The sequence below is a fragment of the Saccostrea echinata genome, unplaced genomic scaffold (assembly GCF_033153115.1).
Source record: "Saccostrea echinata isolate AGI-Se365-2 ecotype Australia unplaced genomic scaffold, CSIRO_AGI_Sech_v1 ptg000009l, whole genome shotgun sequence".
Lineage (NCBI taxonomy): Eukaryota > Metazoa > Mollusca > Bivalvia > Ostreida > Ostreidae > Saccostrea > Saccostrea echinata.
The window spans coordinates 29526210-29552736 of NW_026889758.1; the positions used below are offsets into that span (position 1 = coordinate 29526210).

Consider the following 26527-nt stretch of genomic DNA (forward strand, 5'->3'; position numbering starts at 1 on the left):
CAATATCAAAGTACATGTACGTGTATTCTATAAATTTTTAACGATTGACAATTAAAAACATCAGTATATATGTCAATTTCATCTTTTTTTCCTTGGTCATTTAGTTCAATTATCTACTGTTCTGTTGAATCAGACAAAATTACAAATACTCAGAATAAGTACATGTTCATGTATACCTTTGGTAGAATGATTATACCCGCATAAGGAACTATTGAACATATTGTTCAATAGTTCCTAATGAACCATTGTTCATACGCAATATAGTATAGTAGTTCTAATAGCCAAATATACTCCATGAAATGATATTTTATTACAGAAAGCTTTTAACTGGAACTGGAACCATTTCAACACTAAAGTGATAATATACTGGGACTTGGAATTGGAACACGTTAACCCCCACCCCACCCCATCCCTCCCCCGAAAATAGATTCTTATAAATTTTCTACAATAGGAGGGTTGCGTGTTACTCACTATATATGAATTTATTTGGGTAAAGATGGGAAAAAAATCACAGGTGAAGCCCTGAGCCATTTAGAAAATGTTTACCATAAATAGAGAAACTCTGCTGATATGTGATTCAAAATTAATATAAAATCAAATAAATGAAAATATCTTTAATTTTGAAGAAATCAATTCATATGACGAGCGCAATAGGTCAATTGAAGATCTTTTTAATGTCTAGTATTTTGGCATTTTGTTTGGTTTTTTTTTTCTTTTCTTTTCAGAAATGTGCGATATAATTTCTAAAATGCCCCAAAATAATTAAATTAATTTCAAAATACAATGAAGCCATTCACATGCTAGAAGAAATTAGCAACGATAATAATGATATCTGAAAATATCTTGCATACTATGACATTCAAGGTCTAGTAGCTATATGGCTTTTCCAGTGACAATTCACCAGTTACTAATGCCATTATTATTCTTTATTTCCTGACTACATAGTGTTATCACAATTATAGATTTTCAAATAGAGAAAATGGTATGGTATTACATATCTTAAATATACATGAAAAATCAACACAAATATAATAAACAGATAGGACAGCAAGGACACACCTCTTGGTTAAAAGCTAATTCCCCCCCCCCCCCCCTTTTACAAATTTAAGTACAGTTTTGGACAATTAATAGGTGTACACATTTATTTTTTAATAATACTTTTTAAGATATTAACTGTCAAGGCTCTGTATGGGCTGCTTATCAAACAAAATGTAATTCACCCTACAAATTTACCATCGTAGATTTTTTTTTTTTTTTTACAATACGTCCACTTTCAATGCAAGATTATACGTGAAGACATTCTTATCTTGTTTGTTTGTTTTTAATTTGATACATACGTAAAAGAGAAGATACATGTTTTGATTTTGTCAATTTCTGTACTATGTGTTTGTGTTTTCTTAAAGCTTCTGCTTGTTATTTTTCAAATAAAATATGATTTAAACAAATTTATTTGTAAAAAATACATTTTGCTGAACAGTTAATTTCAGCCGAAAGAATTTGCAATCGTACTATTTTGTCTTTTCAAGTCAAATAAATCCAAGTCCGTGTTCAAAAAAGGTTTTCTTTGATATTTACAACAATCATAGCGCTTACTAGAATATTATTGATACCAGCTAATGGCTTTCTTGGCCGGCTTTTATCTGAACGTTGAATTTTCAAAATAACAAATTTTATGACCAGAATGTTTTTAGACCAGCTAAAAAAAAAAAAATTAATTTATATACACAAAATTTGTGATATTTGCATTAATACACATGTCCATGAGTTGAATATGGAAAATTAACTTGAATAAAAAGAGTGCTTAACAATAAAGATATTCAATGTCTAATCCACGTTGCAATTCTACAAAATTGTTTAAATAGTTTGTCAAATTACTTGTAATTAAAATTTAATATTAGGCATCAACAACATACATGATGAGCATAATTATATGAGAAATTTTCATGATTTTGTCCATTTTCTATAAAGTAATATACCAGGGAAGAGGGACGCTGTAACGACTTATAAACATACAGAACAATTTACCAACTTGAAGACTAACAATAAAAAGGACATGACAGACTACTTACAGAAAAAGAACAAATCAGTACTAAATAAAAATATAACGTGGAGAAGTTTATGCAGTGCATTATTCCATGAAAATGCATTAAAAAGGCATCATTTTTATTCCTAATTGAAAAAGGTCTACCCAATGTCACACAGAATAATCCTTTGAAGTGTTTTTCTTTCCCCTTTTTTTAAATTAGAAAAGGTTGATTGATAAGTCATATTACCTTAAAAGTTACATTTATTACCGAATATTTTGAATTTTCTGAAAACTACTGAAGCTTGATAATAGGAATATAGAGTTTTTAAATAAATGTTAAGTCTTTACGTTCTATAACTGCATAGTCCAATATGAATATTTTTATTTCTATTTTAATTACACACTAATATGCAAATGTGGCTCATTTTCAGAAAAGTAAAAAATGTCAAGGTTTTAAACTTGTTTCTTTTGGTAAATAAGGACTGATAACGTTAATGCATTTTATAATACCCCTGTTTGAAAATTGGGGTATATATTAAGAGGGGTGTACATTATCCTTGGGGATAACCATCCCGTATCTGCAACTCCTCTAACACCATGAAACTTTCACGAAATCTTTATTCCGTAGTGGCATAGTGTGCATTTCATCTTACGTTTCGATAGGACTTATATTTGGGGTTTCCCATCACAAAACATTTACTTTGCCTTTCTTTCTATGATATTGGGGAAACCCATCTTTTATTTGCAATTCCTACTATAAAAAAATAATAAAAAAATTTATATATATATATATATATATATATATATATATATATATATATATATATATATATATATATATATATATATATATATATATATATATATATATATATAATTGAATGAGACTCGCAGAATCTTTATTTCAAAGTGCTCTTCCTATTTTACGTTTTGATCGGACAAATAATTGGAGTTTCCCATAACAAAAAATCGATTTTGCCATTATACTTGATAAAGGTGTATCCAATTTGTTACTGCAACCCCTCCTACACCCCAGAATAAAATTCAATGGAGCTTTCACAGAATTCATTTACATAGTGCCAAGAAATGTACTCTGCCTTTTACTCACATGAGAGGGGGGTGGAGTTATATTTTGTGAGCTTAGTGCTCACAGTACCTCTAGGTTTACATAGATTCACCCCTTCTAACATCAAACAAGTGGCCTTTGATTGTGTCTAACCCTTTTATCCATATTCTTGGGATACCCCCAACAGAATAGATGACTCTATTTATTTAAAGTCACAAGGTCAAATAATTTTAAGTTAAAAAAAAATTCCAAATGTTAAGATCCTTTGCTTGATACATACATCAGACTGTGTACAATGGCTGCCTCTGTCTAGTAGATCATCCCTAGTTGTCCTTATATAAGTATAAATACTCCAAATTTAAGCTGACCCTTTTCACTGTTACACCTATAACCATATATGTTTCATATACAATTTTTCCTTCAAGTTATCTGTAATCTTCATCCTTTGGTTATGAACTATTTTCTTTTTTGAGTCCATCATGTGTAACAGGAAAGGAGAAAATGTATGACTGGACTAGGAATAGAACCCCAACCCCTGCATCACTACCCAGGTGCTCTCTGGGAACATAACATTTCACTGTTGACTACTTACTGATATAAAATAAGGAGAAAGTATTTGAAACTGAAGATAACAGTTTACTTAAGTGTAATAATCAGAACACATTAATAAACATATAAATGCAATTCAAAATAATTTCCACATATTCACATTTTCTTTCATACATCAAGTGTTGAAGAAACTAGAAGAATATTTCCCATTTTAAACAAGAAATAATAAATTTGTCCAATTTTAAATTGCATATAATTTGATTTACATTGTAAAACCAGCTCAAAAATTCAATACTGGATTGTAAGAACTAGCGCTGTATTTGTACATGTATATTGTAACCAAAATACTCCTACAGATCTTGAAAATAAGGAAGCAAAAAGTTAAATAAGAATAAACTGTGCATACATGTATAAGTAATGAGTTCTTTTATGATAGTGTAACAATAACAATAGCTGTCTAACATTATAATGCAGTATTCAATTCATCAATGTAATGCAATAAGCCTGCCGACTAATCCATTCATGTATGAATACATAATGAAATATGCTGAAATCAATTCAATATTTATTGCTCAGGAAAATATGGGAAATTCACAAATGTGCTTTCAATCACAATATAGTAGATACATTCAAATGATTTACTAACAACAAAATAGAATATGTGTATGATAAGTAATATTATAATATGTGTGAAATAATTAAGCTTATAAATTATGCATATGGCAGAGAACTTAATGAAGAAAATAATATACCTACAATGCTTGCAAATGATTGCAGCAATAATAGTAAAAAAATAAAAATAGTTACAATCGTATGTAAAAGTGTAACAAGGGGCCCGTGGATCTTAATGGTCACCTGAGTATAAAACAACCCTGAGCAGAGAAAATTTTCTAAGAAATAATGCATTTTCACAATATAATCAATATAGCGAGCCCACCCTGACACCAGAATCCCTGACCCAGGATCCTTGAATTCAACAATTTTGAAAGAGGCATTCTTGCTCATCATAACCATGGCTTAGTTTGTCTGATAAATATACAAAGGGAGAGAAGAAGATTTTTAAAGAATTAATGCATATTCTCTATATAATCAAATGAGTTCTGACCTTACACCAGAACCCCTGACCAAGGAGCCATGAATTTCACAATTTTGGTAGAGGAGTCAATTCTTATTACAATCATGCCAACAATTTAAATGCGTGATGTTCAGGAGCAAAGGAGATTTTCAAAGATTGCATTAATTTTGATGGTTTTAGCCACACCCTCAGTCTCCAAGGGTAGGGACCATAAAACTCACAATTTTTGCCCCCCTTCACCTACTGATGCCTTATGCCAAAATTGGTTAAAACTGCCAGAGCGGTTTCAAAAAAGCAGCTCAAAATGTCAGTATGTTAACACAACATTGACAAGAGTGATTCGGGTGACCTAATAACAGTAATAATCTACACTGCTAGTAAACAATTCTATTATTGAAAGTTTCTCATTTCAATTCGTAAATATCACATGCTTGACAAAAAATTCAAACATATACTCATTCAATACTTAATTATATTTCTCTTCTCACAGGAGTGTGAAAATTGTGCTCTTTTCTTAAATTGATGATTAACAAATTCTTGTTCCACAAGTAAAATATACAATGCATCATGAAACTATTTGCTGTCATATAGGAAAGTTGATCTTTAATCCTTGTCAACCCTGCATTTGATTGTTCATTGCATTGGCTGTTTTTGGCAGAGAATTGTGGGTACAAGGACAAATCATAAGCAAGGCTTCAAGCTGAAATACAAGAAAAGTTAGAAGAATGTTAAAATATGAATCATGAATAAATTAAAAAAAACATTTTCAAATTCAAAAAAGAAGATTTGTGTACATGTGGAAGCTTCAAACATACAAACTCAAAAAAAGTTACATGTATAGTAATTCAATATACATGAATAACGTTAAAAGAATTACTATTAAAAAATTTCAGTAAGTTAGACTTCATCCTCAGTCAGAAATAGTCTAACTAGATATCACTGGGATAGTGACCATTTTAAGGGGCCTGCTATTTTTTGTAAGGGTCATTGGGATGAAATAGACTTAGTGTAGAGGAATGTATTTGGAGCTTGACCTTGACTCTTGACTTACACCTTTACCCTTGGACACTCTTTGTGTGAGGTATGAGCCACAATGGGCCACAGGGAGAACATATGTTCATTACAAGGATTTTAAACAGAGATCTGCTATAATCTTGACCTTGAATCTATAAAACTGGTTCAAGGTCATTGTATACCCATAACCATTTAGCACTCTAACCATAAAACACATGTTAGTTTGGACCAAGGGGAGAGATATAAGCCCTAGACAATGATTTACACACTTTGACATTGCTCTTGATTAAATGAATTGGTTTAAGATACCTACACATCCTCTCTATTCACAAGCAATATGTGGCTGAAGATTTAGCAAAGATTGGGAAGGGGAAAGAAAATATGCTTTGCATGGATTTAAAACAGTAATATTTTTTTTTTGGTACCTTAACCTTCGATTAAAAAACAGTATGAAGAAAATAAGGCAGAACATTCAAGAACTAAATGAAAAATGTGGACTTCCTTATACCCCTATCAGAGCGGAAGGAGATGCCCGGTATAATAATGCCACCTTCAGTGCCATTGGAAAAACCCCATTCCAAGCTGCCACCAAGCGACTTGTACCGTAAGTGAAAATGTAACTCGGAGGAAAAATGTTGCGGCAGTGTTCTGTGGGAATAAACTATGCAAAAAAGGTGCACACCTAAGAAGCAAAGCAAAGGAAAGGAAGTTACCTGCCAAAACACAAAGACTGCACTGCAACCATTCCTCCAGAGACCACCACTGGAGATGAGAAGTGATGGACTGCAAAATGTATTGGTGAGTTACAAAGTGATGACCATCCCCTAGTCATTTCCCATTTCACCAGTGATGGAGAAAGTGCTGCTGCATCTGGTGAATCTGAAAAAGAAGGACATGTCATTGAAAACCTTAAAGACTTGCATCATTTCTTTGACTCTCAAAGAAAACAGACTGCTAAGGCTCCATTCAGCAGTCACATGTTTCTGGGAAGAACCAAAGCCATAAGAGAATCCATGCAGAGAAGATTTGGCTTGGACCTGAAGCTTCGATGCAGGACAGAGTACTAGACACCACTCTGGAGACTTACCTTTGATGAAGCGGGCTATGTCTACTGCTGTCAGTTCCATCGTAAGTTGCTACAAAGGACAGTGTGGGAAGTCCTGTCAACTTTATTCCTTTTCCTGTCGTGGACTGAAAAGCAATAAGTGGAAATCTTCAGTGTTGCCTACTGACTTTGAATTAAACATGACAGAAGAAGACAAATGTTTGTTAAAAGACTATATAAATTTGACTTTAGGACCAAGTAATCTTGATAGAATTAAATATCATACTTGTACACAAAAATATGGATCTGTGAATAGGGCATATTTAAAATCAAATCCAAAATGTATTACAAGTAGTAGAAATTTTGAAAGTAGGACATACAAAGTTGTGCACTCACTGAATAGGGGACATGGAAACTCAACATTGGAACTTCGTGAATCTGCAGGGGCACCTGTTGTAAAAGGAAGTAGAGTGGTCCATCATCTAAAACAACAACAAAATAAGCAAAATTACTTTAAAATGAAACAAAAACTGTTAAAATATAAATCTCAAAGAAAATACTTTACATCTAAAAGATATCAGCTGTACGATAAAAAATCTAAAGACACTTACAGTAAATCACCAACAGATCCAAAATTAAAATGAAAGTTGTAAGACTGTATGGTAATAATTGTTGCTATGTTTTATTATGCACTGATTCTATTCAACTGTGTAAATGGGGAAAATGTGGATATGTAAATGATGTATAAAATTGTACATGTCAAATGTGACATTTTCTTTTACAAGGGAGTCTGTACTTGTAAATATGTTTGATTTTTTATCATTTATCTCATTAAAATTATTCTAATTTATTTTCTTGTTTTTCTTACCTGTCTGATGAACACAACAAAGGTTACGGAGGTGATTGGTAGAAATACAGGTATACGGGTGTCAAAACTCTCTCTTGATGACCAGACTGCATCCCACATTGTATATCCACCATTATTGATCTGTAACAGGGGAGACTACTCCTGAAATCAGAGAAATTGCAGTCAAAATGAGAGTTACCTGTTACTCTTTAGGTCTCACAGAAGGAAAAAATTTCACTATATGTTACTATATAGCTTTAATTAATAAATTAATTAACTAGACTCTCAGCAGATAAGTCATGAAAGAGATAATAAAGATTAATACTTAAACAAAAATTTGAGATCAGAAAAAAATAAGCCTTATGCGACTTTTAAGAAAAAAAGTTGAATGTAAACATACCTACCCAGAAATACATGTAGATTTCACATGTTGACAAACAGATCTAGACTTACACACCATCCAGGAAATTGCTTCATGCACACCTAAAAATGAGTTCCCTTTAATTCACTGGGACAATTGTGCTAAAGATATGATATACCTAATACATGAGTCCAAAATTAATACTGTAGGCCTAAAAATGATGCCGAAAATAAAAAAAAAAAAAGGAATTGTCTCTAAATATATAGAACTATAATTAACTAAGTTCAATTTGATTGGCTATTTCCTTGCGTAGACCTTTAAGTTGTCCATAAATTACAGCTCTTGTATATACCGGTATTGACATTGAATTTTCAGTACATACCTGTATGACAATTCAAGTGCAGTCAATTGACATAAAATTCTGAAGTCTGGAAAGACAAAGGGTTCATCTTGAGACAATAATGCTCTAATTTACAACATTTTCATTTATAATGAATTAGGTGCTGAAGAAAGTATAGAGTATGTGCCAATAAAATTCTCAATATTCAGTGTATAAAATAGACATACTTTGCAAAATGCAAATATCAATCTCACAATTATTTAATTACCTTATCTAAATTATGTTCTTAAAAAACAGTGAATGGCACATTTGGTAACTCAAGGGACTCCATGACTTGAAAACCAGCAAAACATCTGAAATTAAACAGAACAAATATAATAATACTACTTCTATAAGTTAGCATTTCAAATGATATCATGATTTAAAGTGACTGTTACATGTCAATAGTCTCATGCTACAGTATTGTAAACATGAGACCATGTGTGTTTGTGACTGTTATATGTCAATGGTCTCATGCTACAGTTTGTAAACATGAGACCATGTGTGTTTGTGACTGTTATATGTCAATGGTCTCATGCTACAGCTTGTATACATGAGACCATGTGTGTTTGTGACTGTTATATGTCAATGGTCTCATTCTACAGTATTGTAAACATGAGACCATGTGTATTTGTGACTGTTTTATGTCTATGGTCTCATGCTACAGTTTGTAAACATGAGACCATGCATGTTTGTGACTGTTATATGTCAATGGTCTCATGCTACAGTATTGTAAACATGAGACCATGTGTGTTTGTGACTGTTATATGTCAATGGTCTCATTCTACAGTTTGTAAACATGAGGCCATGTGTGTTTGTGACTGTTATATGTCAATGGTCTCATGCTACAGTTTGTAAACATGAGACCATGTGTGTTTGTGACTGTTATATGTCAATGGTCTCATGCTACAGTTTGTAAACATGAGACCATGTGTGTTTGTGACTGTTATATGTCAATGGTCTCATGCTACAGTTTGAAAACATGAGACCATGTGTGTTTGTGACTGTTATATGTCAATGGTCTCATGCTACAGTATTGTAAACATGAGACCATGTGTATTTGTGAGTGTTATATGTCAATGGTCTCATGCTACAGTTTGTAAACATGAGACCATGTGTGTTTGTGACTGTTATATGTCAATGGTCTCATGCTACAGCTTGTATACATGAGACCATGTGTGTTTTTGACTGTTATATGTCAATGGTCTCATTCTACAGTATTGTAAACATGAGACCATGTGTATTTGTGACTGTTTTATGTCTATGGTCTCATGCTACAGTTTGTAAACATGAGACCATGCATGTTTGTGACTGTTATATGTCAATGGTCTCATGCTACAGTATTGTAAACATGAGACCATGTGTGTTTGTGACTGTTATATGTCTATGGTCTCATGCTACAGTTTGTAAACATGAGACCATGCATGTTTAAGACTATTTCATGTCTATGGTCTCATGCTACAGTATTATAAATATGAGACCATGTGTGTTTGTGACTGTTATATGTCAATGGTCTCATGCTACAGTTTGTAAACATGAGACCATGTGTGTTTGTGACTGTTATATGTCAATGGTCTCATGCTACAGTTTGAAAACATGAGACCATGTGTGTTTGTGACTGTTATATGTCAATGGTCTCATGCTACAGTATTGTAAACATGAGACCATGTGTATTTGTGAGTGTTATATGTCAATGGTCTCATGCTACAGTTTGTAAACATGAGACCATGTGTGTTTGTGACTGTTTTATGTTTATGGTCTCATGCTACAGTATTGTAAACATGAGACCATGTGTGTTTGTGACTGTTATATGTCAATGGTCTAATGCTACAGTTTGTAAACATGAGACTATGAGTGTTTGTGACTGTTATATGTCAATGGTCTCATGCTACAGTTTGTAAACATGAGACCATGCATGTTTGTGACTGTTATATGTCAATGGTCTCATGCTACAGTATCTTAAACATGAGACCATGCATGTTTGTGACTGTTATATGTCAATGGTCTCATGCTACAGTTTGTAAACATGAGACCATGTGTGTTTGTGACTGTTATATGTCTATGGTCTCATGCTACAGTTTGAAAACATGAGACCATGTGTGTTTGTGACTGTAATATGTCAATGGTCTCATGCTACAGTTTGTAAACATGAGACCATGTGTGTTTGTGACTGTTATATGTCTATGGTTCTCATGCTACAGTTTGAAAACATGAGACCATGCATGTTTAAGACTGTTTTATGTCTATGGTCTCATGCTACAGTTTGTAAACATGAGACCATGTGTGTTTGTGACTGTTATATGTCTATGGTCTCATGCTACAGTTTGTAAACATGAGACCATGCATGTTTAAGACTGTTTTATGTCTATGGTCTCATGCTACAGTTTGTAAACATGAGACCATGTGTGTTTGTGACTGTTATATGTCTATGGTCTCATGCTACAGTTTGAAAACATGAGACCATGTGTGTTTGTGACTGTTATATATCAATGGTCTCATGCTACAGTTTGTAAACATGAGACCATGTGTGTTTGTGACTGTTATATGTCTATGGTCTCATGCTACAGTTTGTAAACATGAGACCATGCATGTTTAAGACTGTTTTATGTCTATGGTCTCATGCTACAGTTTGTAAACGTGAGACCATGTGTGTTTGTGACTGTTATATGTCTATGGTCTCATGCTACAGTTTGTAAACATGAGACCATGCATATTTAAGACTGTTTTATGTCTATGGTCTCATGCTACAGTTTGTAAACATGAGACCATGTGTGTTTGTGACTGTTATATGTCAATGGTCTCATGCTACAGTTTGAAAACATGAGACCATGTGTGTTTGTGACTGTTATATGTCAATGGTCTCATGCTACAGTTTGTAAACATGAGACCATGTGTGTTTGTGACTGTTATATGTCTATGGTCTCATGCTACAGTATTGTAAACATGAGACCATGTGTGTTTATGACTGTTTTATGTCTATGGTCTCATGCTACAGTTTGTAAACATGAGACCATCCACGTTTAAGAGTGTTTTATGTCAATGGTCTCATGCTAAGTCTGTAAACATGAGACCATGCATGTTTAAGACTGTTTTATGCCAATGGTCTCTTGCTACAGTGTTGTAAACATAAGACCCTGTATGTTTGTCTGTTCATAGGTGTCAAAGTGTGTTGTCATATTTTCCTCATTTGTAAACTGGACATTTTCTTTTTAATAATGAAATAATTAATATCAGGGACCTATATACTAGTAGGTCCCTGGAAATATGGTTATATATTTTTTAGTCAATTTTAATCATACCTGCCTTCTGCATTTTAAAATCTGTTAACAATGCTTCAGAACCCTCACTGCTCCATGGCCCTAAAGACAGAACTAAAGTCTATATTTAAGGTCTAAATTTAAGGCTTGATACAAGTAAAATAATTTCATAATTTTGCACGGAAACGTTAGGCTTACATTATAACCGGATATGATTAGGGGAAAATAGATGAGAGAACCCATTCCGGTGAGCAATAGCCTCGTTTTGAGTTAAATGTGACCACGGTCTCATAGCCTGTTTCTATAAGTAAATATACCTCCTCCATCTGGCTGCCTAAACACCTACTTTCATTTTCATATTTACTTATATCCGACATTATATATATTTTTAGGTGGATAATCAAAAGACATTTTAACCTAAAATTTTTGAATAATTTTTTTTCAATAAGTTCTATACAAGTTATATTGTCAGTGTCCAGGGATGTCTTTTTTTTATTCGGAAATAAACAAGCTATCGTTTAGTTTCACGTATTACAATGTACTTTCACTTTCATGGAAAGGGTAGTTTGTAGTTTGGAGGTATATACCTCTAGTTCGCGTATAAATCAGGAATGATGTAGGCATAATACATATTTTTGTGTTTAAAGGTTTTACACAATGTTCGGACAAGTAGTTATTGGGCCTCCAGGATCTGGAAAAACCACCTATTGTCATGGCATGTCCGAATTTTTATCGGCCTTTGGAAGAGAGGTGGCAGTCATCAACCTAGATCCTGCTAATGACCATCTTCCCTACAAATGTGACGTAGATATATCGACTTTAATAACCCTCTCTGATGTCATGGATTCCTTAAAACTCGGACCTAATGGTGGCCTTATCTATTGCATGGAATACTTGGAGCAAAACATTGATTGGCTCCAGAATGAGCTAGCAAAACTTAAAAACAAGTACTTGTTGTTCGATTTCCCAGGACAAGTTGAATTATACACACATTACAAATGTGTTCGCAATATTCTAGCTAGGTTGCAGAAATGGGACTATCGCCTTGTAGCTGTGCATCTTGTCGATTCTCATTATTGTAGTGATGCATCAAAGTTCATCTCAGTGTTATTAACTTCTCTGTCTACCATGCTACAGCTAGAACTTCCACATGTTAATGTTCTGTCAAAATGTGACTTGATAGAGAAGTTTGGAAAGCTCTCATTCAACCTGGATTTTTATACAGATGTGTTGGAACTTGGCTATCTATTGGATGAATTTAAAGTTAGTGATACAATATTTAGGTTTTTTTTTTTTTAACTTTTCTGGAAAAAATTATGAAGACTGCTGAAACACTGCTATCACATGTTGTATACATATAAAATTGTTTTTTAGGCTGACAAATCACTGCAGAAGTATAAGAAATTAAATTCAGCTCTGATTGATCTAGTACAAGACTACAGTCTGGTCTCATTTGTTCCACTCAATGTAGAGGTAAAGATCAATGACAGAATATTAAATCTTTTTGAGTCATCCTTACAATATTTTATTCTTTTCAACCTTTTAATATGTAGAAATTTTAATCGTAACATTTTGTGCACTACTTCTGAAATGCATTTGAAAGTGCTCAGTTTTATACTTTAATTCAAATTTATTAATTTTATGTGTAAAGTATTTCAGTATTTAACATGTACATGTATATAGTAAACATGGTTTCACAGATTACCTTATTTTTATCTTAGAAGTCAGTTTGATCCTAAAAAGAACAAAATCATCAAAAATCTAGAATGGCCTAGCTACAATAACATCTCATTTTGAACTGTCCTTGGCAGTTTTACTGTTCACCAAACTAACATATATGATGTATGTAATGTTTTCCAAATTATCATTTTTGTTTTACCATTTAGAATTAAGTAACTTGATTATTTATAACAGGACAAAGAATCAATGCTGCGAGTCATGAGGCAGGTGGACAAGGCCAATGGTTATGTGTTTGGGGACCTAGAAGAAAGAGACATTCAATCCATGATGTCCTGTGCTGTTCAGGCAGAGTTTGAATACGAGAAAATCAAAGACGTTCGAGAGAAATACATGGACACAGATACAGGAGAAATTAGGGATGACAGTTAAAGGAAAATGAGAACAAAATTCATCTTTATTTTAGCTCACAGTGTTTCAAGCAATCACAACAATAAAGATGTGAACATTAAATGAACTTTATATCACATTCACAGTAGAACAGTTTAATTGCTGAGTACCGGTATTATTTATTGTTTACATAACTACAAGTTTTCTATTTGGAATAGGGTCACAGATCCTGAATACTGTCCTATGGCATATATCAGGGTTTTGTTTAGAGGATTGTCATCTCTGCTGATGAATCTGAAAATATAAAGAATTTTTTTTAGTTTTGTAAAAATTGATGAATTAATATCACCACTGATTTTGGTAAGATGAAGTGCCTGTTCATTAATAAACATTATTACAAAATGAAGTAGAAGTAAGCTCATTACAGGGTGTATGAGGGTTGTTCGTGGACTATGCCAATCTTCGTTATACTATCTTCAAGAAATTTAAAATGAGCATATTTATTTTATTTAAGTGTGAAGTTTCATTCCATGTGATTTAATAGAATTCATGTTATTTAATTTTAAAATCAACACGTTTTGTAACCACGGAGCAAACTCAACAACACTGTAATGTCATAAACATACCGACATTAGGTTCTCAAAAATACTATCCCTATACATTTCACACAGTATTGACCAATACCAGTGCACTCATTGAAAACTTTTCTCTATCACTTGAAATCTATTTTGCGAACAATTGTCCAAGTAGCATTATTTTGTTTGTCAATGTTATATTTTTTTCACTGCATAAGTGTGCTTTCACAAGATCAGCATCTGTGAAGCACCAAACTCTTAATTAACATAACATTATTAACTTTTCAATGTTTTTGAGATTTTTACAGATAATACGTTTTCTCAGAGATCACCATCGTCTAAGCAGAGTAGTCTATCATTCAAATAGCTTGTACCATGTACACACACATGCATGGCTCACTTTTGACATATTTCCTACTTCCTCTGGCATTTTTTGAGTTTTTTATGGGGTTTTCCAGAGTACAACACAAAATTGTATGGTTAACTGCTGCTCCATGACGTTCTACGATGTCATCTTTTTTGGCTTTTTCAAGGAGGACTACATATCTTCTGAAACTGATTTCTTTTCAACGAAGCAAAGTATTAAGTCAAAATTTGGAATTAGAATAGATAAAACAATTTTTAATTTGAATGTGTAGAATTTTTCTGATTTTGTTTCATTTTACAGAAGATATGACCTCAGACATTATTTAGTGTCTTGATTGTAAATTACGAAATTTTGACCTGCTCCGTGATCCGATTTTCGCATTTTTTAAGTCTATAGATAAGTTTGAAATAAACCATGATATTTTAAAAATTTTTAATATACATCATTTAAATTTACTGTTGAAATATTTCTTCCAAATTTGGATATAATATGACATTAAGTAAAAAAGTTATGACGGTAGTCCACAAACTTTCCGAACAACCTTCGTAGTATCTCTTATAAAGTACAGAAGTTTTATTTTCCTTTGGTAGTTTTGCTTATGGATGTGAAATTTCTAGCTGCAGATCTGTAGCTTGCTGGTCTGAAAGAATTGGGATGAACAACCAGAGAGCTACAGTGACACCCACTGTAAAAAGTGTATATTTGTAGTGCACAAAAAAGTGCGCTGTTTCTTGATTTATTTCTCCTTACATTTAAACTGCCATCAGAATATTACTAACTGTGTGTTCCTAACATATTTTTTTTACTAGTTTCACATTAAAACATTTCCCATATTACAAATACTTTTTTCAATTACCCCATCCCTGTCCCATAACTATTGTTAATAGCCCTCCTGGGCCTGAAATTGAGACCATCCAATGTCTTGCCTATTTATACTGCCATTTTGGAAGGCATGACAATTCGGCCAAATGCGCTTCATGCAGATGTCAATTACAAGAGTAGTTGATAGAGGTCTAACAATTTTTTTGAAATCGAGCTTTTGAGCAGTTGAGGTAAGAATTCAGAGAAATAAATCCAGAGTCAGGTGCAACTTTTTGTGTGCCATTAATATGCAGTTTTTTTTTTTAAATCAGTGGCACTGTAACTCTCTGGACTGTCAATATTTTATTTTCGGGGAGCTACAGTTCTGCAGCTATGAAATTTCAAACTAGAGTGTATGCTGTGACCTTGACTCTTAATTTTGCCTTGAACTCTAACAATATTGTATTTTTCTGTAATTAATGACTTCAAAAGGTCTTCTGAAGAAATGTTATCTGAGTGAATTGAATTCTAACATGTTTAAAAGTGAAATTCTTCCCAGATAAACAGATGGACAAAGTAATCCTTTATTGTATGCAATGCAGGTATCACAAATGTACTATGATGAAATGTGTAAATATGTCATATTTTATCCCTACATTTCTACAAAACAATCATTGCAATCTGCCAGGTGTTACAGTAAACACTAACCCCACAGCAGACAGTCCAGCATCCCCTGCAGTTCCCATTTCATACAGCTCACTCCACACAAAGTCTGTGTCCCCCGTCCTATAAGCAGTTTCAAACTGAGGCTCGGGGGTACCAGACGTGGAATTCACTGAGTAGACGAAGATTGTTCCTGTTGTTTCACTGCCAACTACAATGTACTCCTGATCATAATCCTTAATATAATCTAAAGAACCAACTTTTGGACCCTGAAAATTACAATAATACAAACAATATAGATTGTATGCAAAATAAATGCAGACCAGGAAGAATTTCAGTGGAAGGGGGGGGGGGGGGTGCACAACTTAAGTTGGTGAAACATGAAGTGTTATTACATGTGTTTATTTCTAAATGAATCTTTTACCAATAAATGCCCCCATTTGAAGTCGCAAGCTGCATATTGGTTATGCTAGAACCCTAGAAAAGACCATTACATCTAAAAACATTTGTGTACTTTCAAAACAAATTTAAAAGAATTTAACATTTCAATCTTTTTTATGAGATGATAGTAAGCTATTTGTTGTAATCCTCCTATTTCTTTGATATCAAATAGATATGTAGACAATACTAGGCCTGTAGAATGCGGTTGGGGGGGGGGGACACTTTTTTTCTGAGTATAGAATTTTGCTATGGAAAATTTTCCTTTAGATGCTCCCCCCCCCCCACTTTTTGATGTTGCAAGGTCGTGTTCTGGCATATTCCAGGATTTGGATGGTAAATTAGCTTTTTTTTCTTTTTTTGCTTGTCAGATAATTTTGGGAAGTTCCCCCCCCCCCCACTTCTGAACAGTTTGGGGGGGGGGTGTTTTTGTTTGTTTGTTTATTTATTTATTTTTTTTGCTTGTTAGATTTTTTTTGGGGAAGTTGCCCCTCCCTCCCTCCCCCCACTTTTGAAACCGTTGCGAAGGGCCTGAATACTGAGTATATGCTGCCCAGTGTCCAGTTTAATCACTCTGAGGAAAAATAATAGTAGAATCAGTACAACTTACATAATTATCGGACTGTGTGTCTCTTAAATTTTCTGGTCCCTGGTAGGTTATTGTGTTTTTAATACAGTCTGTATTGAACACAACTTTTATGGAATTGGCCAGTTCTTTCTCTATTTCATCACCGGAGTCAAACACTAGCGACAAATCTGACGTCTTCCAAATGGAGAATCCTCTGCCACCAAAATGATTGACTTCATCCATTTTTCCAGTAAATAAATTCAGACCGTCGATTGTGCTCAAGGTTAGTCTACCTGTACAAAATGTGTTACAAGAGCAAGCGCGTAGGAACTGGGGGTTGGGGTTGGTTGAGGGTTAACCCCTTTATAATTTCGTCAATATATAACTTTAACATCCCCCATAATTTTGCCAGTATGCAATAGAATAGTTAATATTTTCTCAAATTTTCTGTATAATATCATGACTTATATGGTTCTATAACATTTCACACGGAAATATAATAAAAAAAACTTATTTTATCTGGAAAGTGTTGAAACTACGAATTTCGGGACGCGTTTGATTGGCACATCCTTGCACTTTCACAAAGTAAACTTTATCCTTAATACTTAAGAAAAGTAGAAATTTTGTTGTGTATGAATGAAAAATATTAAAACTCCGCATTAAGTTAATCTGACATAATGCAAAAGACTTGATTTATGTATTTGTCACATTCTCCTGTCGTAAAAAATGGAAAAAATTTAAGCCATTTTCATTTTTCATTATATCAGCTGTACATATTTCGTAAATAGGATTTATCGAATGTGTTTTTTTTTAAACTGTAGATTTCCTCTTTTCCCCATTTATTTTCTTGAACGAGTCAAATTAAAACTACTCACCAGCTTTATTATCCAATTTAAGAGCCTCTATAAATGTGTCATTATTTATAACTGTGGTGTCAAACTTGTTCTCTGAAATGAAAGTAATCATGATCATCTCTCCATTGTTAGTTAAAAAGAAAAAAAATCACGGAGGACTGAAAAAAAAAAACCCAACAACAACATCTTTTTATTTGCTGATCGTCAGTCGGGGGGAGGTGTCAAGGTTAAACTTATTTGAAAATAATATATTTTTTTGCTAAAAAATTATTTTGAAACTACCAATCACGCCATTCGAACAATCTTGAAAATTTTGACAGGAGTATGATCTTTCATATAAAAGTTTTTGCTGCAGAACTGAAGCTCTACGACCGAGGTTTTAGACGTCAGAGAATCTAAAACTAATAGTCCAATCCACACTTTGCTAGTAATTTCCCATTGCAGTGCCAACCAAAAGGTCAATATGGAAAAAAAACTGAATATTTCTCTTCTTGACATTACCAAACATTAGGACATGCATGCTACAAATTTACTGTGTTTAATTTTTTATTCTTTCAATGTGTGGGTAGCCCAATCCCGGATCACTCAAAATACAAGATGTTGCGGTTATTATGTACGAAAGCCTATTAGGATCAAACTATGGTAAAAAAAAATAATTAAAAGGCGTTATAACGCCTTTTCAAAAGGCGTTATAACGCGAAAAAAGGCGTAATAACGCAAATAAAGGCGTAATAACGCAAATAAAGGCGTAATTACGCCTTTCCAAAAGGCGTTATAACGCAAAAAGGCGTTATTACGCCTTTCCAAAAGGCGTTATTACGCCTTTCCAAAAAGGCGTTATTACGCCTTTTCAAAAGGCGTTATAACGCCTTTCCAAAAGGCGGTATTACGCCTTTCTAAAAGGCGTTTTTACGAAATTCCAAAAGGCGTTATTATGCCTTTCCAAAAGGCGTTATTACGCCTTTTAAAAAGGCGTTATTACGCCTTTCTAAAAGGCGTTATTACGCCTTTCCAAAAGTTGTTATTACGCCTTTCCAAAAGGTTTTCAAAAGGCGTTATTAAGCCTCTTTTTTTTCAATACATGACTTACTTAGCCCACCCTGGGGGCTGATTATAATTAGATTTCTAGGAAAAAAGATGTTTAAATGTGTAAAATATTTTCAGTGTTAAACCAACTTAGTCCTTCTCTGATGCCAGACGCTTCTACCAAGGTGTATGGATTTCAGAAATTTTGTTGAAGGCTAATTGCTCATTATACCTATGCAAATACTTTGCCTGTTTTTTACCAAGAGGAGAGAAAAATATTTCAAATTTGACATGAATTTTTAATATGTGGCTAACAAAGCCCAAAGCTGGTTCTGCCTATATCCTGGATTTTCAAAAGTAGAGTGTTGACTTCTTTTAATATGCATGCAAAATGCAAACAACTGTCTGCGAGATGTGCAGGAATATAGAAAATACTATAATTTATAATATAATTTTAAATATTAAAACTATAATCTAAATTTTGCATGAATAAAGATGGCTTTGGTTCAATCTTTCATATATTTACTATTTAACATAACGCCTTTCCATTTTTAGATACAACTCCTTTTCAGACAGGCCGGTAGTACGAATGTGAGTTGGGGGGGGGGGGGGTTGTCCCCACCCCACTTTTTGAGAGAATAGTCTTGCTATAGTTTAAATATAAAAAATCATTAATTGATTGCTTGGTCCCTTAACATTTTGTTGCAGTATGGTTAAACTCGGGCAAGTCATTGCATTTAAAAAAAGTTTTTACCGAAAAATTAGAAAAAGTTTCCCCTCAAGTTTAGGCAGTTTATTTTTTTCCGGTGGGGGGGGGGGGGTTTCTTGTTTTTTTTGTTTGCTTGTCAATTTTATGGGACACCCCCCCCCCCACTTTAAAATCACGGGCCTGTCAAAGACATAATAATGGCCCTTCAAAAGGCATAATAACGCCTCTTTGAAAGGCGTAATAATGCCTTTTAAAAAGGCGTGATAACGCCTTTTAGAAAGGCGTTATAACGCCTTTTAGAAAGGCGTAATAACGCCTTTTGGAAAGGCGTAATAACGCCTTTTGGAAAGGCGTTATAACGCCTTTTTTAAAAGGCGTAATAACGCCTTTTGAAAAGGCGTAATAACGCCTTTAGGAAAGGCGTAATAACGCCTTTTATAAAGGCGTTATAACGCCTTTTAGAAAGGCGTAATAACGCCTTTTGGAAAGGCGTAATAACGCTTTTTTTCGCGTTATTACGCCTTTTTCCGCGTTATAACGCCTTTTCAAAAGGCGTTATTACGCCTTTTTTCGCGTTATAACGCCTTTTGAAAAGGCGTTATAACGCCTTTTAATTTTTTTTTTTTTACCGTAGTTTGATCTTAATAGGCTTTCGTAATTATGAAGTCAGAAGATAAAGTTACAAACTTGAAAGTTATAAAGGCCATGGGAATTCTGTGGGGTTTTTTTCCCAAAGAGATGGCGGCCAAGGGAAATAACTTTTGAAAAGCTATTACTTGTACATAACAATCTAGTTTGATATGAAGTTTTAAACATGTATCTACTGTATAGGCGTCGGAACCGGGGGGGGGGGGGCTTAGCCCCCCCCCCTACTTTTTTGCAAAGATAGACATAATATAGGCATTGAACATTGGGGCGTAGGTTTAACACCCCCCCCCCCCCCCCACTTTCAAACAGGCACATTGCGGTGTAATCAAAGAAAGGTAAGTGGTAGCATTTGAAAAAAAAATTGGTACTGAAAGAAGTTCGATCGTAACCCCCCCCCCCCCTTACGATTTTCGGGTTTGGGCAATTTTCTATTCCCCCCCTTTTTTTTTTGGTTTATCAAGTTTATTCAGGTTTGAAATTTTTCTCTTTCAATTAGCTCCACCTCCCACTTTCAATCTGCTTCCGACGCCTATGTACTGAACAGCAAACGTAATCAAATAGAGACTTAAAACAGCTCTTATTAAAATACGAAGTAAATTGCTTTACGTCTGGTTAAAACATCTGCCAAGCTGTGATCTGACCAGACAAATCCATCATGGGCAGAGGTAAAGTCCGTCGTCCGCCCCTCGTCCGCGGTTATCAGGAAGCTCTTACGACCGATCGTGATCACTTTGGCGTTATCTGGCTGTCGCACGCTCTTAAATGGATATTGCCTGAGATGAACGCCTTAGGGAATAAAAAAAAACAAAGTACATTCAAAATTCCTTTCATACCACAAGCGCCAAGCCATATTTGTTACTGAAACATTTAACAATGCAAGAAATATATGCATAAAACAATACAACGCATGCAGTACAAATGATTTAGCGTCATAAAATATGCACTCTAGCAAGAATTACTTATTCCAGGAACGTAATCTCGGGGGGTGGGGGTGGGGCTCCTCTTTCCCACAAAATTAATAGTTTTTTGTAGTTTGGAGAGTTTTTAACTTATTTTTCTCTTTTTAATTTTTGCTTCTTTCTTCAGGCACTGTATTTATGCTCTTCATTTTTTGGGGGGTGGGTGGGTTGGATTTCCCTGTTGAAAAACGATAACGTCTCCGTATTTTAATCTATGATCTATTGTAATATATACCTCCGTCCCTGTCACTGGGGTCAATGGTGTACTTGCTCCAGTCTTTCTTTGGTATAGGTGTGATTGACTGTATATCGTACGTTGATAGGGACATTGTCGCCACAGCATTGTTTCTCTGTATAAAAACAAAACGAGAAAAAAAAAACGAAATAGAGGATATTCAATGTTCTGTAGTTTGATTTGGAATTTAATTCACGAGTAGGAGAGTATTTTTTTTTATGTATATTCACAAGTGCGAAGCACGAGTGAAAATATTTTTTGAAAAAATCCTGTCACCCGATTGAAATAAATTCCATATTCAACTACAAAATATTGGATTTTCTCTTTATTAACATTTCTTTTTACTCCGGTGACATATTGTTATCTGTTTTGTGTCCGTCGTCGTGCGTCGTCCGTCGTGTGTTAACATTTAAACACTTTCAGCTTTGACCAATTTCAACCAATTTTGGCATATAGCATCTATGGGTGAAGGGGAGTAAAAATTGTGAAATTCATGGCCCCTGCCCCCGGGGCCTGGGGGTGGGGCTAAAATCATCAAAATTAATGCAATCGATACAAATCTTCTTCTTAACTCCTGCATGGACATCAAGCAGTCAAACTGTTGGCATGATTGTAATAAGCATTGAGCCCTCTACCAAAATTGTAAAATTCATGGCCTTAGGATTAGGGGTTCTGTTTCTAGGACGGGGCCTGTTGAATATATAGTGAAAATCCATTATTTCTTTAAAAAAATCTTCTCCTCTGCTCCTGGGTATTAAGCAAACAAACTAAATGCAAAGTTATGACGAGGAAGGGTGCCTCTTCCAACATTGTAAATATCATGGCCCCTTGGTCAGGGGTTCTGGTGTTAGGGCAGGGTTGTAATGATTATGTAGTAAAAATTCAAAAAAAAATATTTAAAAATCTCGTCGATACATTCATGACATGACGGTGCGATAGCACGATGATGCGATGCCATAACACGATGATGCTACAGAGCATCGTTTCATTGTCTAGACGTAGGCGTAGTCATGGATATTGATAATATAAAAGACCAAATATACTTGATGTTTCTTTTGATTCACTTTTACCTTACGTTAATAAACAATTAGGTCTTCACATTCGCACTCAACTTTACTCAGCTCCCTTGAAATTTTGAATTGACAATTTGAAGTAGATAAAGCAAGTCCATACTTGGATTCCTTAACTGCGAAACACAAGCTAGCGTTTGTGATTATTTGAATGTTGCCAAGCACAGGTTCTTTAAGCCACCACATGTGACGGAAGGTAATACCCGGTACGTAATTCTGATTTAGTATCGGGTTATTATTTATTAACCCGTCGGTTCTTTGAACTTAAATTTGCCAACAAAGGAACAGATGCTGTAATCATTAGCAAACCCTAAACTGACCAAAGTGTGGAGGGGGAGGGGGGTCTACTTCCTAAAATTATCTGGCAAGCAATATTTAAAAAAAATAGAAGCTATTTTACTGTCTAAATCCTGGAATTTGCCAGTGCTCGACCTTACAACATAAAAAAATTACTTTAACGAAATACAGTGCCTAATGTTGAACATTTAAAACAAAATCCTTTTAAGTGTTCTTGCTCTTCTTCTTTCAACTACAGTCCCGCTGGACACGCCATTACCGGTTATGTTAATATACATAGTAGTTGATAATGACGACCTAAAAGCAATAATCTTAAATGGTCCTAAGTACAGGGAGCCCCGGTCTTTTAATTGGCGACAGAAGTATAATTATAATTAGTTATAATGACCATGTTAGCAAATACATGTATAACCTATCATTGGGTCGTATTTTTGGCTGACAATTTTCATACCGATTGTTAGGCCTTTGTTTTTATACTAAATTTGACTACGGAATATTCCGTTTACCTGAACAATAATCAAGGCTTACGGCGGTAGTGACCGGTGTCCCTGCCCGAACCTTTAAACGAGGCGGACCAAATATTATGCGACACCGGTCAACAAAGGATGCTTACTCCTTTCAGGCCCCTGATACTACCTCTTGAATTTCCAGGGGGCTGTGTTTTTTTGGTCTGTACACAGATTTGTATTGTTTGTAGATTTTTTATAGATCGATCACTGTTCATTATCTTTACCTTTTTCGTTTCTCACGTCTTCACCATCATGTCATCGCATCATCGTGCTATTGCTCCAACGTGCCATCGCCATCGTAATGCTATCGACCAAAACCTCCATGGTGCGATAGTGTGCTATTTGAATTCCATAGTATTATATTTCTATTCTTCAAAGAATTGTGGTCCCCAGCTTTCGGTGTCTTAGTGGGTGAGATGCCATTATTTATGGCATATTGAGTCAAATATGAACGCCCTATCATATGTCATTCAAAAGTAATCACTATCGGTTTTTTTTTTTTGAAAATTAGGTCAAACATAAAGGTCAAGGTCAAGGGGTCAAAAAATCATAGAATGCTCGGAAACATCTTGTCACAGGTAATGCACATAGCAAATATGAAAGCCCTATCTCTTCTCAATCAAAAGTTATAAGGAAAAATAACATTTTTGAAAAGTAGGTCAAACTTCATGGTCAAGGTTACAGGGTCAAAAATCTTTAGTATATTTAGAAAGGTCTTGTCACAGGTGATATACATGTGTAATATGAAAGCCCTGTCTTTTCACTTCAAAAGCTATGACCAATTTAAAGTGATGTTAAAATTTTTGAAAAGTAGGTCAAACTTCAAGGTCAAGGTCACGGGGTCAAACATCATAGAATATTTAGAAAGGTCTTGTCACATGTAATGAACATGTGAAATATGAAAGCCTTATCTCTTCTTATTCAAAAGTTATGAACAAGGTTAAAGTTTTTGTGACAGACGGACAGACTGACAGACGAATGAGATTTAATGTCCCTTCGCTTTCGTGAAAGCGGGGGACAATAATTATATGCCAGTAACAATGTCTGATAAAGAAAACATCTGAGCTAATTCGGTCAGAACATATCCTATCCAAGAGCATTGTCCCTTGCTATGTTCTGTAGATTAGCAACATAAAATACATGCCCCCCCCCCCCAAAAAAAAAAACCAATAACATCTCAAACGCAATGCCCTTTATAGCTTCCTTAGTGAAAGGAAATTTCCTCACTTTTGCCTCACCTGGGTTACCAGTATTATATTTCGTATTTCTTGTACTTGTTGCTGTGTCTTTTTTTCTTCGTCTATGTTTTTTTTTTATTTTTTAGTTTAAACACACCTATATAATTCATATTATTGATCATGTAAGAAAGGAGAAAGGTATTAAAGAATGAAACATTACCTGTAAAATAATGTAAGCGTATTTATTATCCGGGGAAATAGCTATGTACTCTGGTGTAGCGTCTTGTTCAAAGGTTGGGTTGGCCGTCCCTGGCCATACATTCTGAGGTATATATCGAGTGGGAAACCTCAAATCAAATCTACAATAGAAAGGGACGGATCAGTCTTATCACAAAATGCAGTTTGGACACGAATTTATGAATAAATTCCCCCCTTTTTGAGGTAAACATTGTGTGTGTATGTGTGTGAGAGAGGGTGGTTGTGTGTGGTGTTGATATGAAGGGTGTGTGTGTGTGTGTGAGGGTGTGGATGTGTGGGTGTGTGATTTTTTTGTTTTGTTTTGTTGTGCTTTTATTGTCAAACATATTTTTAAAAAGGGGAGGGGGTTAACCTTTGGTTTTGACCGCTGAAGGAAACTGTTCGCTCTGACGGGTTTCCTGTCCTCTCCCGCTCTATGATCGTAACAGATCCCTCTGGATCCACGAAAACATTATTGATATCTTTTCCTGGCCTTCCTTCATTAGCTACCAGAATTTTCTTACAGTCACTGGTAAATGTCAACATGTCCGGAAAGTATCCAGCTACACATAAAAAACATTTAAAAAATCAGTGTTTATTCATGATTGAGCAGTGGTGAGTTTTTGGGTATCTGCTAAATGAAAGGCAACAAAAACAGCTTTTTTTCTTACTTGGAAGTTTTCCGTCAAACTTCAGTTCTGGATCCCCGGCAGAAAATGCATGAAAGAAATATACATGGCCCTCATAAACATCTCTGATTCCTGATGTCACAGCAACAGCAACCTCGTCACCACAGACAGCTACGTCACGTGGTGTTCCGTCGCTAGGTGTAAACTGGTAGCTTGTAGCTAACACGGGGTTCTTTGGATCTGCCAAGTCCATCAAATGGAGTAAGCGAGATTCTTCACCTGACAATAGAAATAGAATTTCATTATTGGACGATTATTGCCATTTGGAAGCTGAAATTCGTAAAAAGAGGTATTGTAGGCTAAGTAGGTAATGATGGCAATCATAATTCATAATTATTAAAGACTTAACATCTTTGGAAAGATGAGCTTTTAAAATCCCTTAAAAGCTACGTCAGTTGAGACTTTAAACATTGAAACAAAACATGCTTACCAACTACGTATAGAATTCGTCGCTGTTTGTCATAAGCGGCCTCCTCGGCAGCTCCGCCGAACATTTGATAAACCTCTGAGGGCGTGACCCTGCTGGGGAGCTTTGTGTGAGACAGTTTTTCCAGAAATATATATGAAAACGCCACGTGGAAGATAAGGGGGATGACAACTAACGATTTCATCTCTTCTAAATAACTGGCAACGTCTGCGACAGCAACTTACTAAAATTGTAGAAAATGTACTTACAGTACTATCGGACCGTTGATTACATGTTTTCACACACAATAAACTGATTGACCTGCAAATATCTTGATTACAAGAGAGATGTAATTAAAATAGATATCAGATTTATTGAATGCATCTACTGTAATCCAATTGTTTTATCCGCAAAATTTGACTAAAACCCTATATGTATTTTATTAAAATTGTTGATGATTTTTGACAGAGACTAGAATCTTACGGAAATTTCTTTATCTTTATCACAAATAAAGAGTGGTTAATGGTACTTTTACCTAACAAAGTTATTTATAACAAAATCTGAAAGGCAAAACCAACAAATCCTAAGTATTCCCCACTATCCGTGCTACCA

The 26527-nt window shown here is 34.6% G+C and overlaps 2 protein-coding genes and 1 long non-coding RNA gene across 3 annotated transcripts; 1 reads left to right on the plus strand and 2 right to left on the minus strand.

Moving 5' to 3' along the window:
- Positions 1 to 6823: 6823 nt before the first annotated feature.
- Positions 6824 to 7780, minus strand: LOC133183567 (uncharacterized). The gene is made up of 3 exons (XR_009720675.1): positions 7644 to 7780; positions 7172 to 7257; positions 6824 to 6921 (listed from the first exon to the last, which is right to left on the minus strand). It is a non-coding gene; the product is annotated as an uncharacterized LOC133183567 (long non-coding RNA).
- A 4405-nt stretch (positions 7781 to 12185) lies between these two features.
- On the plus strand, positions 12186 to 14004 carry LOC133182184 (GPN-loop GTPase 2-like). Its single transcript, XM_061316930.1, has 3 exons — positions 12186 to 12882; positions 12994 to 13092; positions 13534 to 14004. Exons 1-3 carry the CDS (start codon positions 12277 to 12279, stop codon positions 13726 to 13728), a joined length of 900 nt encoding a protein of 299 aa, XP_061172914.1. The 5' UTR covers positions 12186 to 12276; the 3' UTR covers positions 13729 to 14004.
- Positions 13864 to 26126, minus strand: LOC133182180 (mesenchyme-specific cell surface glycoprotein-like). The gene is made up of 10 exons (XM_061316928.1): positions 25940 to 26126; positions 25492 to 25728; positions 25194 to 25383; positions 24804 to 24942; positions 21530 to 21644; positions 20942 to 21121; positions 17974 to 18045; positions 17141 to 17391; positions 16138 to 16361; positions 13864 to 13980 (listed from the first exon to the last, which is right to left on the minus strand). The coding sequence occupies exons 1-10, from the start codon at positions 26118 to 26120 to the stop codon at positions 13881 to 13883; spliced, it is 1689 nt and encodes a 562-aa protein (XP_061172912.1). The 5' UTR covers positions 26121 to 26126; the 3' UTR covers positions 13864 to 13880.
- Positions 26127 to 26527: the final 401 nt, after the last annotated feature.

What these genes read in the sequence shown, in the direction of transcription:
- LOC133182184 (XM_061316930.1), top strand. Translation starts at nt 12,277, where the DNA reads ATGTTCGGACAAGTAGTTATTGGGCCTCCAGGATCTGGAAAAACCACC. An exon ending in ATCTATTGGATGAATTTAAA is followed by an intron (nt 12,883 to 12,993) that starts GTTAGTGATACA and finishes ATTGTTTTTTAG; the next exon opens with GCTGACAAATCACTGCAGAA. An exon ending in TTGTTCCACTCAATGTAGAG is followed by an intron (nt 13,093 to 13,533) that starts GTAAAGATCAAT and finishes TATTTATAACAG; the next exon opens with GACAAAGAATCAATGCTGCG.
- LOC133182180 (XM_061316928.1), bottom strand. Translation starts at nt 26,120, where the DNA reads ATGAAATCGTTAGTTGTCATCCCCCTTATCTTCCACGTGGCGTTTTCA. An exon ending in ACGAATTCTATACGTAGTTG is followed by an intron (nt 25,729 to 25,939) that starts GTAAGCATGTTT and finishes TTCTATTGTCAG; the next exon opens with GTGAAGAATCTCGCTTACTC. An exon ending in CCCCAGTGACAGGGACGGAG is followed by an intron (nt 21,122 to 21,529) that starts GTATATATTACA and finishes TTATTCCCTAAG; the next exon opens with GCGTTCATCTCAGGCAATAT.